Raw genomic sequence first — 17,147 nt, forward strand, 5'->3', positions numbered from 1 at the left:
TTGAGGACCGGAGAGTTGTCCTGCAGAAGGAGGGTACCTTTGCTTATCTTGCCCCACCTCTTGATTTTGATAGCTTCCCTTAATTTCCTCAAAAGTGAAGCATAATAGGCTCTTATAATTGTGGTATCCTTTGCCAGGAAATCTGTCATCACTACTCCGTCCTAGTCCCAGAAGACTGTGAGCATGACCTTGCCAGCAGAGGGCTGCACTCTTGCCTTCTTTGGAGGTAGTGAGTCCAAGTGCTTCCACTGCATTGACTGGGCTTTGGTCTCTTGGATCATAGTGATGGACCCAGGTTTCATCCTGTGTAATCAGTCTTTCGAAAAACTTTGACTCATCTTCTCGGCATATCTCCAAATTCATCCTCGAGGACTCGACGCATTCTTGCTTCTGGAATGGTGTGAGCAGCCTGGGAATCCATCGGGCAGACACCTTATACATACGCAAATGGTAATGAATGATAGTTTCCACAGACCCTGAACTAATCTTGACATCTTGGGCTATTTGGCGAATAGTAATGCGCCAATCTTCCAAAATGGCAACCTCATCTTGACGGACAGATACCTCATCAATGGCAGAAGGGGGGCGACCAGGTCTGGGAGCTGTTTCCACAGACTTCCGGTCATGTTTGAATTTAAGATGCCAGCGTTTTACAAGGTCATATAATGGGGCATTATCACCATAAGTTTCTTTCATTTCATCAAAAGTCTCCTGTGGTGTGCGTCCTTTCAAATATAAAAACCGGATCACTGCTTGACATTCAACAGGCTCCATTTCACATCTGACTCAGTTCTATCACTTGTAAAACAGAAACCACAATTAGTTCAGTGCTGTAATTTGCTACATAACCAGGAGAGATATAAATGATTGCACACGCAAAATTTCAACTGGAAGTGGGTCAAGGGCATTACTTATTGCACGCCCCTCGTATGTTAGATAAAGTTTCTAGCGTACTATTTAAGATTGTTATTTCATCAACGTTAAATAATAATTATATTGATAATATATTTAATTTAATTTATTTCGAATTATTATTTCCGACATGGATCTTTTTAGAAACGGGTAGAGTTATCCAACCTTATTAGTTTTTCATTATTTTCCGAAGTTCGAAAGATAAAAAAAAGAAACTCTTCCTCACATAAAATAATTTGGTAATCGCAATAAGTTTCTAGCATGAAAAAATAATTTCGTGTAGACAGAAAGATGTTTTGCTTTATTTTTAAATATTAAAAACTAAATAAATAAATAAATAAAACACTTACAAATAAATGAAAAGAACTTATTTATTTGTTTTTATTATTTTTGAAACGACTATGCAAAATCTTTGAGCGTTCTGGGAATTGTCCCCCCCCCCCAAAAAAAAAGAAACAAGTCGAAAATTTCTTTTATTTACAAAAAAAAGCCAGTAAAGAAAGTGCCTTTACAAAAAACACAAAAACAAGCCAATAAAAGGAATTCCATTTTGTTCTTTAATTTTTCAAATGTGTTAATGTTTATAAACGTTATTATTTCTACAGTGGGCAAAGTTGTTTGCAAATTAGCTTTTCCCTTTATTTGCATTTCAGGTTGGAGTCTGCCTACAGTTATTTTTTTTCAGTCGCTCGCTGCTATTTTTATTGAAACCAAAGTTGTTTTGATTGATTTATTTTAATTTCTTTGGGGGGGGGGCTTCAGCACACGAGCATCAAAAAGTGCTCAATATCTGGAGAATAGCTTCTTTTCTTTGCATAACTTCTACCAAAATGTCTGGTGAAAAGGGTATCATGTAATTTGGGAGGGGGCGATTACATTTACATGTTTTTTCCCCTCTTATTTTTTTAAATTGTTGTGAGAGTATCGACGTTGCCCACGATGGAAATGATTAAAATCCTTAGTATAGCAGGTTTGTTCAAAACGGAACTTCATGTCGACCCAAGCATCGCCAGGTACACATGCTAGTATGTATATAATTTCAATTTAAGATTTAAAAAAGTTTGACAAAAGTTAATTCTATTATTGGTAGCAATTATTATTGCTATCTATCAGCATGTTTATCATTTTCACAAACGATTCTGTATTGAAATGTGTTCATTCTTTAAGCGTAGAGATCTGCATGTTTAAAAAGATTAAAGTCGCTTTTATGTTCCCAAATGTTTTTTGTCCAGAATTCCAGTAAAATGTAAAAATGAATGGACACAAACTTGGCAAGACTAGGATTTTCTTTTGTGTGTGTTCTCATGTGTTTACTTATATTAGAACTGTCTGAAAATGCAGAACCTCAGACATCACAAACATATGGTTTTTCGCTTGATTTATTTTACTTCAGTAAGTTCTCAGAGATCAAGGGACTCCCTCCTCTTTTATAATTTAAATTTATATCCGATGACTCTTTTCAGGATAGATGCTCTTCCCTTTATGGTTGCTACTTGTATTTGATTACAGCTTGGTCTTCCACGAATCGCATCTAAGTATTTCTGAAGATTCTTTTTTATTAAGCCAGTTGCTCCTATCACAACCGGTATAATGTTTATTTATTTCAGAGACCATGTCGTTTCTAAGTCATTTTTTAGGTCCTTGTATTTTATCTTTTCTCATTCAGCTCTTTTAAGGACAAAATCATTTGCGATTGTGACATAGATAATGAGTGCAGTTTTTTTCGTGCTTGCTCCATATCATATCTATTATGTGTTCCCGATTGTTTTTTGTTCCAGAATTCCATATGTAAAAATGAATAGGCACTAACTAGGCAATACTATGATTTCTCTTTTGTATGTATTTTCATGTGTTTTTTTAGATTAGAACTCTCTGAAAATCCGGAAGCACAGACATCACAAACATATGGTTTCTCACCCGTATGTGTTCGGATATGAGTCTTTAAATTAAAATCCTGTGAAAATGCAGATCCACAAATATTACACAAGTATGGTTTCTCTCCTGTATGTGTTCGAATATGTCTTTTTAGAAGTGAACTCTGAGAAAATGCACACCCACAAACATGACAGGAATAAGGTTTTTCTCCTGTGTGCGTTCGCATGTGGTTCTTTAGGGAAGAATTCAGCGAAAATGCATATCCACAAACTTGACAAGAATAAGGTTTTTCTCCTGTGTGTCTAAGCATGTGTTTTTTTAGATGGTCACTCTGAATAAATGCTGATTCACAAAGATGACAAGTATATGGTTTCTCTCCTGTGTGTGTTCGCATGTGTTTTTTTAGAGAAGAAGCCATTGAAAATGCTGATCCACAAACCTGACAAGAATAAGGTTTCTCTCCAGTGTGTGTTCGCATGTGGTTTTTAAGGGTAGAGTTATGGGAAAATGAAGAGCTACAAACATCACAATAGTATGGCTTCTCCCCAGTGTGCATTCGCATGTGATTTTTTAGCTGGCAGCTCTCAAAAAATGTAAATCCACAAACGAGACATGAAAATTGTTTCTCTCCTGTATGTATCCGCATGTGTTTTTTTAGAGAAGAATTCTGAGAAAATGCTGAGTCACAAACCTTGCAAGAATAAGGTTTCTCCCCAGTGTGTGTTCGCATGTGTCTTTTTAGATAAAACCTCTGTGAAAATGCAGACCCACAAACTTGGCAGGAATACGGTTTCTCTACTCTCTTTGTTTTCATGTTTACGTTAGATACTTTAACACTTACAAAAGTGTACTTTGCCGACTCAGTACTGGCATATAATTTTTCAAATTTGTTTTTAACAAAATACAAATACACTGATTCTGTAAATTGATCTGCACATTCTTATGTGTATTTATGTAATTTAACTTAAATAGTATAATGTAGTTTTACAAAGAATATAGCAGCACTTATCTCAAACCAATCACAAGTTTTCTCTCTTTTTTGCCAAACTGGGAAACCATCGCCTTAAATAGAAGTCTTAAATCTGTAAATAAAAACAAAAAAAATAATATCAACAGATCTAAACGAATCTTCTATTATGTAGCCTGTTTTATTGCTTAAATTAAACAAGGTAAAAAGTTACTTTTATTTAACCTTATTCTATTTTTATGAGAATTTTGTAGAAAAATATGTTCAGTATAATTTTTGATTTGTGTAAACGTAATACATTTTTATAAATTAAAAATTTTATTTATTATCTTTCAATTACTTAAACATTACATTTAACTTTCAATATCATTTTTTAAAATCTTTATAGACTTAAAAATAAACAACTTATTTACATAAAATTAAAAATGTTAGTGTTGTCCAAATAAGAAATGTTTTACTAATATGTTAAAACAAAATGCATATCTTTTATTTTATCAATATATTACCACTGACACATAACTTTTTTGTAAATTAAAAGAACATGTTGGCAATTTTCCTAAAAAAAACACAGAAATACGTTTCAACAGCCTTATATTATTTAATCTAAAAGAATTTGCAAAGTGTTTCTCAAGCTTTACATTGAAATTTATGGGGTAATAAAAGTCAGGTAATATTTACATGCATAGGGAATGCAGATTTTTCTAAAAATATTCAACTTAAAGTTATGTCACATTTTGATACTCAAAGAGAGATAAGCCCTACGTTCTAGAAATGAACAAAGATAAATTACAGACCAAGCGAGATTTTGGCTTAGCAATGCATGAACATTGGATACTAGAAATGTGAGTGGGAATAACAATGAATATGATTGGCTAATCTGCAAACTTAACATTACATAACCTGACGATTAAATAGAATGAAACACAAAAATTCTTGCATGCTTAATTGCCATATATACTTTCATAACTTACTACCTTGCTCTACTCACGTATTGAGAACTGTTAACGTAAATACTGTAGATAGATACATAAATTTTAAGTCTCTACATGAAATAATAATGTATGTGTGTATGTACACACACAGGTACATATATATGTATATCTATTTGCGCTATTCTGACTTCTTGTTGTATAATCTATCTGACTCTCTAATGTGAATGCGCCTATTAAATACTCATGTTAATTCCCTGTTGCTTAGCGGAATGCTGCTAATCTATGAAGCTAAATTTTCTTTATGACTTGGTTCAAATCTACTGACCAGCAGTAATTATTACTTCTTACACTGATAATTTCATAAGCATGAAACACAAGTGGGTGTAGTTGTAATTATAATTGTGATTACCAGTTGACGTAAAAATAAACAATGTTTTTTTAATTCTTAGAAACGTTAGACGATCAAGAAAACTGTTTTTCATTCGATATTTTTTATTTGTTTTTACTTAATTATGCGTCATGAAAAATCAGTATTGCCTGATTAAAAACTATACCAGTAGATATTGTCCGTGGCAATAGATAAATAATAATAAAACAACGGAAAACATTGGTGCAATGTAAACATAACACAATCATTAAAAGAAAATTTACATTTTACAAGATTGTGAAGAAAAATTTTCCTATCAAAACTAAAATAATTATTTAATTCATAACACGCTATAATTTATGCAGAAGAAAAAACATTACAATCGATCTCAAAGAAATTAAGAAAATAAAGAATAAATAAACAATGTTGGTTTGTTTTCTATGTCAAACAAAACCTTCACCTCCTGACATGACTACTCCTACTGATAGTCGTCAAGTAGGACAAATTAAAAGTGTGTTGTGTTATGGAGTACTTGAATTCCAATCTTTATGCTGTTACATATAATGCTGGTACTTATTTTTACGTCAGAAAATAAGAGACGGAAATGATGAGGATCAAACAAAATGCTGCTAGATTTCTGATCTGCATATCATTAAGTACCCATCAAGAAACCACGTTGGCTCTATCAGACTATTGTTTAGAATAGCAGTATCTACGGTTGTATTTTGTCAGAGTGTGATTCTACACATGATGAGTTCTATTATGAACAAACAATTTTTGGTTGATCATTTTATGTAAATTTTATAAGTCAAACTAATTCATCGGTTTGTATTTTAAAATATCCAGATGATTCTGTAAATATTACCAACAATTTCTCAATCCCATTGTTCGTGGTAATACATAAATAATAATAAAACGACGGAAAACATCTATATAATGTAAACATAACAATATCATTAAAAGAAAATTTACATTTAACAAGATTGTGAAGAACCAATTTTCTTATCAAAACTTATATAATTTTTTCATCCATAGCATGTTATAATTTCAGCAGAAGAAAAAACATCATAATTGATCTCTAAGAAATTTAAAAAAATAAAGAAATAATAATACAAATTGGTTTCAATTTCTGAAAAACGATTTTGGTTGGTCATTTAATGTTAAATTTTATATGTCAAATTAATTCCTCGGTTTGAAGTTTAAAATATCCAGGTTATTCTGTAATTATTACCAAGCGTAAGGCAGTTACTTTTCTACTCATATGCTTAATATCTGTGTTTTATTTTATTTTAAAGCGATTTTATGCTTTTATACGTTTTAATAAAAGAATTTGCAAAGTGTTTCTTAAGCTTTGCGTTGAAATTTATGGAGTGATAAAAAGTCAGGTAATATTTACATGCATAGGGAATGCAGATTTTTCTAAAATTATTCAACTTAAAGTTATGTCACATTTTGATACTCAAAGAGAGATAAGCCCTACGCTCTAGAAATTAACGAGGATAAATTAAGACCAAGTGAGATTTTGGCTTAGAAATGCACAAACATTGGATACTAGAAATGTGAGTGGGAATAACAATGAATATGATTGGCTAATTAATATTACATAGTCTGGCGAGTAAACAGGAGAATGAAACGCAAAAATTCTTGCATGCTTAATTGTTATATATATTTTTATCACTTACTACCTATTACTATCAAACAAAATGCTGCTAAATTTCTGATCTGCATATCATTAAGTGCCCATCAAAAAAACCATGTTGGCTCTATCAGCCTATTGTTTAGAATAGCAGTATCTACGGTTGTATTTTGTCAGAGTGTGATTCTACACATGATGAGTTCTGTTATGGACAAACGATATTTGGTTGATCATTTTATGTAAATTTTATAAGTAAAACTAATTCCTCGGTTTGTAGTTTAAAATATCCATGCGATTCCGTTAACTATTACCAAGCATAAGACAGTTACTTTTCTACTCATGTGCTTAATATCTGTTTTATTTTATTTTAAAGCCATTTTATGTTTTCATACTGTTTTAGTAAAACAAAAACAAAACTAAGAAAATATATGGCTTGTTTAAAAATAAAATTTTCAAACAAGGAGTGACGACTAGTAGTAACTATATGCGTGATTTTCAATTTACAAGTTTTTAAATATTTGTATGTTAAATAAAATTAGGCGCCATTTTGAATACGCTGTGTTGACAAGATTCAGTAGGCATGAATAACACATAAATAAAAGCACTTTAATCAAAACTGAGTGAACATTTAAGTAGAAAACTATCTTGCTTTGTAACGGTTATTTTTTTACATTTGTGTATATTTGTGTGTGTCTGCTATATTTCTGCAATAAAGTTTACATATAATTACCTGAAAATGTGTTAGCTAATTTTTCTTTTGGTTTTAATTAGCATATTACTAACATTCCAATTACACAAAAATAGATGCAGTTTGATGTTTCTCATTAAATGTAATCAATGTATAAAATTAGCACGATAGAGAATTAGAAAATATGCATATTTTTAGATATATGAATAGTAAGAATACCTAATTTTTTAACACCGAAAAAAAACATGGGTATTACGATGGCTTTATATATATTCACTAGTTTTTAAATATTTGTAATCGAAATTTCATTTAAAATAAAATTAGGCGCTATTTTGAATACATTGTGTCGACAAAATTCAGAAGGAATGAATAAGACATATAAATAAAAGCACTTTAATATACTTTAATCCAAACAGAGTGAATATTTAAGTAGAAAACTATTTCGCTTTTGAAACAGTTATTTTTTTACATTGGTGTATATTTTTGTGTGTGTCTGCTATATTTTTACAACAAAGTTTACATATAATCACCTAAAAATGTATCAGCAAATTATTTTTGTTGCTTTGATTAATAACGCAAACATAAATGCAGTAACGTCATTTATCATTAAATGTAATCTACATATTTATATTTTATGAAATTAGCACGATAGGGCACTTGATAGAAAGCACTATGCATATTTTTAGATATATTAATAGTTAAAATACCTGATTTTAAACACCTATAAAAGCACGGTTATTATGATGGCTAGGGGAACTAGTTTTAAAAACCGATTTATCATAATTTTTTGTGGGTTTCTGACTATTTTTTATTGTATTTGAAAGATTATACACTAAAGGTGATTTCCCAAAGGAAAAAATATTTGTTCACGAAAACAAAAGCTATGAAAATTGGTTTCAGGGCGAGCTAACCTATGCAAAAGAAGATCTACCAATATTGTCAAGGTAGATTACAATAAGGCATTTGACATAGTTCCACATTCATGAATTCTCAAATGTTTGGAAATTTTCGGAAAACCCCCCAACATCTGAACATCTATAACAAATAGCCTGAAGAATGGGAAACCAATTACACTTCAAGAAATGTTGTATTAGGCAAAGTGAAAATTAAGAGAGGGGTCTTCCAGGGTGATAGTCTTTCCCCTCTGCTTTTTATCATCAGCTTGATCCCGTTGACATTTCTTTTACAGAATCTGAAAGCAGCATATGAAATCGGAAAAAGGACTTCCTACAGTCAACCATCTATTATTTATTGATGACCTTAAAGTTTTTTGAAAAGAATGAGAACCAGCTCGATACTTTGATGAACACAATCAGATTGTTTAGTAATGACTAGGGCTGTGACAATAGTCTTTTCATTCTTTGTCTCTCAGGTATATATCAGATACAGTAAGACATGCTTAATAAACTGAGAACCACATCCATCTGTATAAAAACATATAAGATATTAATGGATGTATATTCAAGAGTAAAACAATGAAAAGAATATGCTGTTGTCACCGCTCTAGTAATGGCATATGTGCTATTCTTGTGATGAGAAAAGACAAGCTAGTTCATTCAGATGGTGGTAAACTTCTAACAACAGATCTTATAAAAAATGTTGATAGCCAGAGAGGCTACAAGTATTTGGGATACAGGAAGCAGATAAGATTAAGAACATAGAAATTAAGATAACATGTACCAGCCGAGTACAACAAAAGATTAAGGGTTATTCTTAAATCACACCTCCACAGCCGGAATACAATATATGGCATCAATGCTAGAGCAGTAGCTATCATTCGATATACTGCTGGTATACTTGACTGAAATGTAGATGAATTGAAATGTTTGAACACAAAACACGTAAAATGCTTACAATTTATGAGGTCTTTGCTAAGAAAGGGGTGTATTTACCTAGAAAGGAAGGTGGTCGAGGCTTACTTAGTGTGGAAGATATTGTAAAACCAGAAGGAGAAAATCTAACAAAATATATTTCTGAAAGCCATGAAATTCTTCTACATGAAGTGAGAAGAAAAAAGATAATAATACCTGAGGTGAAGATAAGTCAGAGATTACAAGAGAGAGGGGAAAAATTATATATAAAGAAACTACATGGTGTATTTGTTAAGAATACTGAATTTAGAGATAACAACAGCTGGAATTGGTTGGTCAGAGGAGATCTTAAAAGATCTACTGAGAGTACATTAATAGCAGCTCAGGAATAAGCCACTCGCATTAGGTCCATCAAATACATCACCAAAACTGTAGAATCACCGATGTGCAGAATGTGTAATGAAAAAGAAGAAACATTAGTGCATATTGTATCAGAATGCCCTATGCTAGCTCAACATCAATATAAAAAACAGAGACACGACAAAGTCGTTCCAGTCCTACACCAGAATATATGCAAACTATGGATTTGACCACAATGAGAAGAGGTATGGGCATAAACCAAAAGTTGTTTGGGAAAACAACAATGTTAAACTTCTTGGGAAGGTGCATATACAGACTTACAACGTCCTTGAACACTCCAGACCCGACATAACTTTACTAAATAAAAACAAGAGGACTTGCTCAATCATTGATGTTGGCTGCTCATTTGATACTAGAATGCAGGAGAAAGAAGAAGAAAATGAAAATACCAAGATCTGACATGGGAATTAGTTAGACTCTGGAAATGTAAAGAAATCAAGGTGATCCCTTCGCAATTGGAACAATTAAGACCACAGCAAAAATCAACATAAATGGCTTAATCTGATTGGCAAGACAATTTCTTTTCCAATTTTGCAAAAGGCTTGCCTGTTAATAATATTTGAGAGGATTAAAAGGACCGAACTCTGACGGATAGGCGACTGTGCTTTTGTTCTGTGGTTAGAAGCAAGAAAGACAAGTCTTACCATGGGTGCTAAGCGAGTGAGTTCAGGCGAAGAAAAGGAAGAACAAACATGGCGGCCAGCATTTTTATTTCGTCCATTCTCGCGTAATCTTGTGTGTGCGTGAAGATGGAAACTATAAAATGATGTTCATTTTTCAATGCCGAGAGATTATTCCCGGTCGGGCAGGAGAGAAGGCAACGAGAGTGGAGACAGAGGACTGTAGCGATAATCTTTCTTGAACATTCCTGTTTGTGTATTTGAGGTGACCCTCCCCCATTATACTTCAAGCTATTTTGGCAATGGCCAACGCAGGCTTAAGCAACATGATTAAGCCTTTTAATGGCGATGGTGATGTGGTGGCGTGGCTTAAAAAAGCGGACCTTGTAGCAAGGATTAAGAGGCTGGATGATGTGGCCACAGTAACACCAGTTTCTAGAAGGGAACGCACTGGCCCTCTATTTGGAGTTCAGCGAGCGGAAACAGGGTGGCGTGCTACACAAATTCGCTTAGAGGAGGGGCGAGAAAGGAGTTTGAGCAAGAAGTTGACCGATGGATTGAGGAGGGGATACTGATGCCTTGGACGGATGACGTGGAGTTGGGCATTTTGCCGTTGATGGCTGTTCTGCAAACAACTAAAGGGAAAGTAAGACCGGTCCTGGATTTCCGAGAGCTGAACGGCCACGTTAAGTGCCATACGGGAGGCGACACCGTAGATGTGTGTAGTGAGACCATTAGGGAATGGAGGCAGATGAATGGCGCATCTACGTTGGTAGATCTAAAATCTGCCTATTTACAACTCCATGTTGCCAAGAAGCTCTGGAAATATCAGTTAGTCAAGTACAAAGGCAAAACCTACTGCCTTACACGAGTGGGGTTCGGGTTAAATTCGGCACCCAAGATTATGTCAACTATCCTCAGGAAGATTCTAGAGACAATGGGAAAGGGAGATGGGGTAGTGACCTCATACATAGATGACATTCTGGTGAATGAGACTGTGGTAACTGCCAAGGAGGTGGTGGCTCGTTTGAAGAGGTTCGGGTTGGTCGCCAAAGAGCCGGAAAAATTAGACGGAGGGGCTGCTTTGGGCCTAAAACTGAAACGGCCTAGAATTTTGCAGGAGAAATGAGATCCAACAACTGAAGCAGGAGCTCAACAGACGTGAACTTTTTTCCATATGTGGAAAGTTGATCAGACATTACCCCGTTTCTAGCTGGCTTAGACCAGCATGCAGCTACATAAAGAGACACGCCGAAGGATGAGGATGGAATGATAAGGTGGGAGAAAGAACGGTCGCCATGATGGAAGAGCTCCTGAAAGAAGCAGAATGGCAAGACCCAGTCCGGGGAACCTGGAACATACCGCGAACATTGGATGGAGTCGTGTGGTGCGATGCGAGCAGCATAGCAACAGGGGTCGTTTTGGAAATTGGAGGAGTAGTTGCAGAAGATGCAGCCTGGTTGAGGAAAAAGAATGACGTCAGCCACATCAATGTGGCGGAATTAGACGCGACAATAAAAGGAGTCAATCTGGCCTTGAAATGGGGACTACGTGACATCTGCATCAAAACAGACTCTGCCACAGTGTTTGCTTGACTAAAGTCTCTCATTTCAAGCGAAAAATGGATAAAAACGAATGGGGCTGCGGAGATGTTAGTGAAGTGCAGGCTTCGGGTGCTGGCTGAGCTGATGCAAGAGTTTTGTTTCAAGCTTCGCATAGACATGGTGGCTTCTGAAAAGAACCGAGCAGATGCTCTCACGAGAGTGAAGAAGAGTTGGCTGTTGCCAAAGAACGATGTTGTTGCTGCATCGGATCTAGATGATGTTGGCGTGCGAGAACTGCACAATTTGCACCATATGGGGGTAAAGAGGACTTGGTACTTAGTGAAAAAAGTCGACCCGAGGATCACCAAGGAGCAAGTGAGGCAAGTGGTCAGGACATGTGACAGATGTCAGTCGATTGATCCTTCTCCAAGCACGCATGAAGCTGGCCAATTGGAGATGAGTGGGACCTGGGAGAGACTGGCATGCGATGTCACCCATTACAGGGGTAGACTTTACCTGACTATGATTGACTGTGGGCCCAGGCGATTTGCCCTATGGAAGAAGCTACGTGGAGGAACAGGCAATGAAATAGCGGCAATCCTTGATGAGGTGTTTTTGGAGCGAGGCCCGTGGAAGAGTTGTTAACCGACAATGGGACGGTATTCAAGTCAGTAGCAGTGACAGAAATACTGAAGAAATGGAAGATCCAACAATTTTTCAGAGCTGCCTACAGACCCAGTGGCAATGGGATCGTGAAGAGAAACCACCGCACCATAAAGGCAGTTGCGGAAAGAGGAGGCACCTCACATAAGCAAGCCGTCTTCTGGTATAACACGTCGCCTAAACTGGGACAAGTACCAGAGACGGTCCCGCAACTGTCAACGTTTGCATATTCCTGGAGACATCCCAGGGTGGAGCCGGCAAGCTGAGAAGTAGAGGCCACAGGGACAATTAAACTCGGGGACGAGGTATGGGTGAAGCCACCGGGGGCGCGCTGCATCACACTATGGAGTAGAGGTCGTGTGACTGGGAGGAACACTAGTAACAACATTGTGGTGGAAGGAGTCCTGAGGCACATTCTCAACGTCAGACCAGTGGAGGGCGAAGCAGTGGAGGGGAGTGTGCAGCCACAGGAGGAGAACGAGACACCTCAGAGGCCAAGTAGAGAGAGTCGATCGCCACAGTGGATGAGAGACTACGAAATGTGATCTTGAGATCAGGGAGGCATGTGGTTAGAAGCAAGAAAGACAAGTCTTACAGCGGATGCTCAGCGAGTGAGTTCAGGTGAAGAAAAGGAAGAACAAACATGGCAGCCCGCATTTTTATTTCATCCGTTCTTGCATAAACTCGTGTTTGCGTGAAGATGGAAACCATAAAACGATGTTCATTTCTCGGTGCTGGGAGATTATTCCCGATCGGGCAGGAGAGAAGGCAACGAGAGTGGAGACAGAGATCTGTAGCGATAATCTTTCTTGAACATTCCGTTTGTGTATTTGAGGTGAACTCCGCCCCCCCCCATTATACTTCATGTTCAAGCAGAGAAAACGGTGAGAGGAGAGGAAAGTCACTCCCTAAAGAAAGTTCCGGCTCAAAGTGAGAAAGAAAGTGAGGCTGAAGGACTCAGCAGTTTAGATAGTCAAGCTGTATTAGAATGTAATACAGTAAAAAGAATTGACATGATGTTCAAGAAAAAATAAATCCAACTAAAAATATTCAAAGGTTGTGACTACTATGGAATAATAATAATAATAATAATAATAATAATAAGTAATAATGACGGAAATAAATAAATGATAATATAACTACTATTACTACTACTAATAATAATATTAATAATACTATTACTACTACTAATAATGAAAAGAAGAAGAAGAAGAATACTATTACTACTACTACTAATACTACTACTACTACTACTACTACTACTAATAATAATAATAATAATAATAATGATAATAATAATAATGTTAATAAACATTTCAAAAAATGAGTTAAACCAAAACCAACCTTTACTACTACTTACAATAATGATAATTAGGGAAAACTATAATTGAAAGACAATATATTCTTCGACCTCTTCTACTACCACTACTACTACTACAACTACTGCTACTTCTACTACTACTACTAATAAGAATAATAATAATAATACGTTTCAATGTCACATTAGTATACGAAAGTAATCACTTTTAAGTCTAAAAAAATATACAATTAACAATTTCTAACAGAACAGAAAAAAAACTGTAACAAAAAAAAAAAAATTAATAAATACCTGATATCAAAGACAGCAAAATTACATTTTAAAACATTGTTATCTACGTTATCTTAGGATCGTAGAACAATTAAAAAAAAATCGATAATTAAACAAAAAATATACCAATCGGTTGAAAATTAAATTTTCAAATGAGTAGCTACAGTTATTAGATGTATGTTTGTTTAATTTTAAATTTTTCAGGTGTTAAATCTATTACATCGATGTTACTCATCGAGTAAAATCGGGCGCACTTTTGAATATGCGTTTGCAAGACTAGGAAGACATCAAGAAAACATGAATAAAAAACGCCTTTTTCTCTGTTGAAAAATTGTTCTACATCTCCTATAGTAATAATAATAATAATAATAATAATATATATATATATATATATATATATATATATATATATATATATATATATATATATTAGGCACCGCCAAAATTGGGGGGGTAGGTCAGTACTTTTTGACGGACCGTCTTTTTAAAAATCTACCAAAAATCAGGTAATTATCCGATCAATACGAAATTTTCAGCGATTATTAGGAGAAGAATGAACTTTATAACAGTGTACTTATTTTTCATAAACGATATTTATATATATTTTTTTTTTTTGCTTACAAAACCCCCCTTGTTTTGAAGTGGGAACAAATATGCTTAAAATAATCATCTGAAACTGAACAAAACATATTGTGTTGTTGTAAGGGACAGAATTATAGATTAAAAAAAAAAAATTGTTTGCATACCTTATTTTGACGTCTGAATATCAGAACTTCGATTGTGTTTAATTATCCCGCTTTTGAGTTTTGAAGTGTGAAATTCGGTGAATATGTTAAGTAAAATAATTAATTTAAGTTAAGCAAAACAAAAAAAAAATTTTTTTAATATTTATACGAAAAAAGCCATTTTAAAATTTTTGATAAATAAATTAACAATTTTTTTTTAGCGAGCCGAATAATGCATGACCATTATTAAACAGGGCATGCTTTGAATAATTGATATAAAAAAAAAAAATTCGATAAATGTTGTGCCCTTTGTGTTAAAAATAGCATCATTTTTTTCGATCCCGTTTGAAAACATTTGCCGCCTTTCGACTACGGTGGACCAAACGCGCTGAAATAATTTTTTTTTATTCTGCTTTAAATTGCCCCCCCCCATTTTGGGGAGTCTGGCCCCCACACACATATACATTAAAAACCAAACTCATACAAATGGTCACCCATCTGGTACTGGCCAGCCTCAGCTTTATAATACATTGAAATTTTCGTCACAGAAAAATAAGTTTTTTTGGCCTGTTTGGTCTTCCATAGTTTTCTTCTTATAATCCGCAAACGTAAACAGAGTCGCTCTCGACTCTACATGAACGCGAAATATCTGGTTACCTATATGAATAAGTGGAATTATTTGAAATTCAGGTACTTATATTATAATATTTTTGCATATTCTCTTAGAAAATCATCCTAAATCTTAGTTAGACAATAAATAAATAAATTAATTATTTCAAAAACCTTTTTTTTTTAAATATTTAAGTACGTTTTTTGTGCAAGACAAAAAATGTCAATTGTTAACTTTTTGGGAAAATTTAACATTTAAAATTTAATTAAAAATAGTAGAAAAAGTTTCACATTATTCTGTTTTCTATATGATAAAATTCAGGGTTTTATCTTTCTGGAAAAAAAAAAGTTACTCAGAAATAATGGATTTTAATAAATGTAATTTAGTTTTAAAAAACAACAAGAACTTGATTTTGCGGCCATTTTTGGCGGTGCCTAATATATATATATATATATATATATATATATATATATATATATATATATATATATATATATATATGGTGCGAGGTGTGGATGCGTTTTACTTTTACCACCTACTCTTTCAGGCTGTTTCCATGTAAAAACCTTATAAAATGTAGAATCTAATATTTCTATTTTTTTAATTAGTTAATTTTAATTAATTAATCAAATTTCCAATAACACAAAAATAATACGATAGCTTCTATGAATATGATCCACGTTAATATGTAAATATATTAATTAGCACGATAAGCGTAAGATAAATTTTTTTTTTTTTTTAAATATGTTTCCATTAAAGTTTTGTATAAATATTATTAATACCAGTTTGTTTTCTCGATTTTCATAATTATTAGAAAAGTTTTTCAGGTGTAAATTAATATTGACACTTTTCAAACAGAAATTACTTACCCTCGCTTCATAAGGAAATCATTTGCAATAATTAATAACGGTAAAATAAATAAACTTATTAAACATTATACTTACTTGTATACACACGCCTTTCGTATTAATTATTAGATTTGCAGACGGTAAATTATTAAATGTTAACACGATAATATTTGTGAATAAAAAGACAAGATATAGGTTGAAGGTAGTCAATCTGAAATTCAAGATGGCGAGCAGAAAATCAACTCCGCAGAAAACTTCAGATGTAAGTAAATAAATAAATAAATAAATAAAGTGAACCACTTTGGCATTGTTACGGTTATTTAATGTGGGGTATATGGTTAGAAAAAAAAAAAAAAAAAAAAAAAAAACGTGCCGGGCGTATCTGCATAGTGCATCTGCATCGCTCTTTGGGAAAGAAGAAGGGGATGGCTAGCTCATTTATATACACGAAAGGCAAAAAGAAAAGAGTCGTGAACATCTTGAAAAGTATTTCGTGTTGCTGACGTTCAAATTGTGCGGCGTGACATTGGTGGCGAGAGGCCAGGTGTGGTCGATTGAAAAGAAGAGGGCAGAAACGTGCTGTTGTCGAGCGAGTGACTCACTCACTCCTTCCCGAACCCCGGAACCGAATCCTGATTGTAACCTTAGAAGTTATTTCAGCGTGTCAAGCAGGTTAACATGGCTGACTGAAGACTGAACACTTAGATGTTGAGACCCTTCACTGGGGAGGGTGACTAATTAAATGGCTGAAAAATTGAAGATGGCGGCAAGGTTGCAAAAAATCGAAGAGGTGGTCACCCTGTTGCCGCTATACTTAGTGGGGGAAGCTCTCACTATTTACCAGCAGATGCGCGATGAAGATAAGGGAGACCACCTTGCCTCAGTGGAGCAAAGACAGAAATTGGCTTTCGCTGAGAGTCCATTTGAAGCACTCGGCAAGC

The 17,147-nt window shown here is 34.4% G+C and overlaps 1 protein-coding gene across 1 annotated transcript; it reads right to left on the minus strand.

Moving 5' to 3' along the window:
• Nucleotides 1-947: 947 nt before the first annotated feature.
• On the minus strand, nt 948-16,443 carry LOC145246100 (uncharacterized). Its single transcript, XM_080107942.1, has 2 exons — nt 16,303-16,443; nt 948-3,869 (listed from the first exon to the last, which is right to left on the minus strand). Exon 2 carries the CDS (start codon nt 3,599-3,601, stop codon nt 2,732-2,734), a length of 870 nt encoding a protein of 289 aa, XP_079964068.1. The 5' UTR covers nt 3,602-3,869; nt 16,303-16,443; the 3' UTR covers nt 948-2,731.
• Nucleotides 16,444-17,147: the final 704 nt, after the last annotated feature.

This window comes from Euprymna scolopes, chromosome 23, assembly GCF_053919585.1.
Source record: "Euprymna scolopes isolate OS-2025 chromosome 23, ASM5391958v1, whole genome shotgun sequence".
NCBI classification, from domain to species: Eukaryota; Metazoa; Mollusca; class Cephalopoda; order Sepiida; family Sepiolidae; genus Euprymna; species Euprymna scolopes.

Excerpts from the sequence above, each read along its gene's own strand:
- LOC145246100 (XM_080107942.1), bottom strand. The coding sequence starts at position 3,601 with ATGAAAACAAAGAGAGTAGAGAAACCGTATTCCTGCCAAGTTTGTGGG.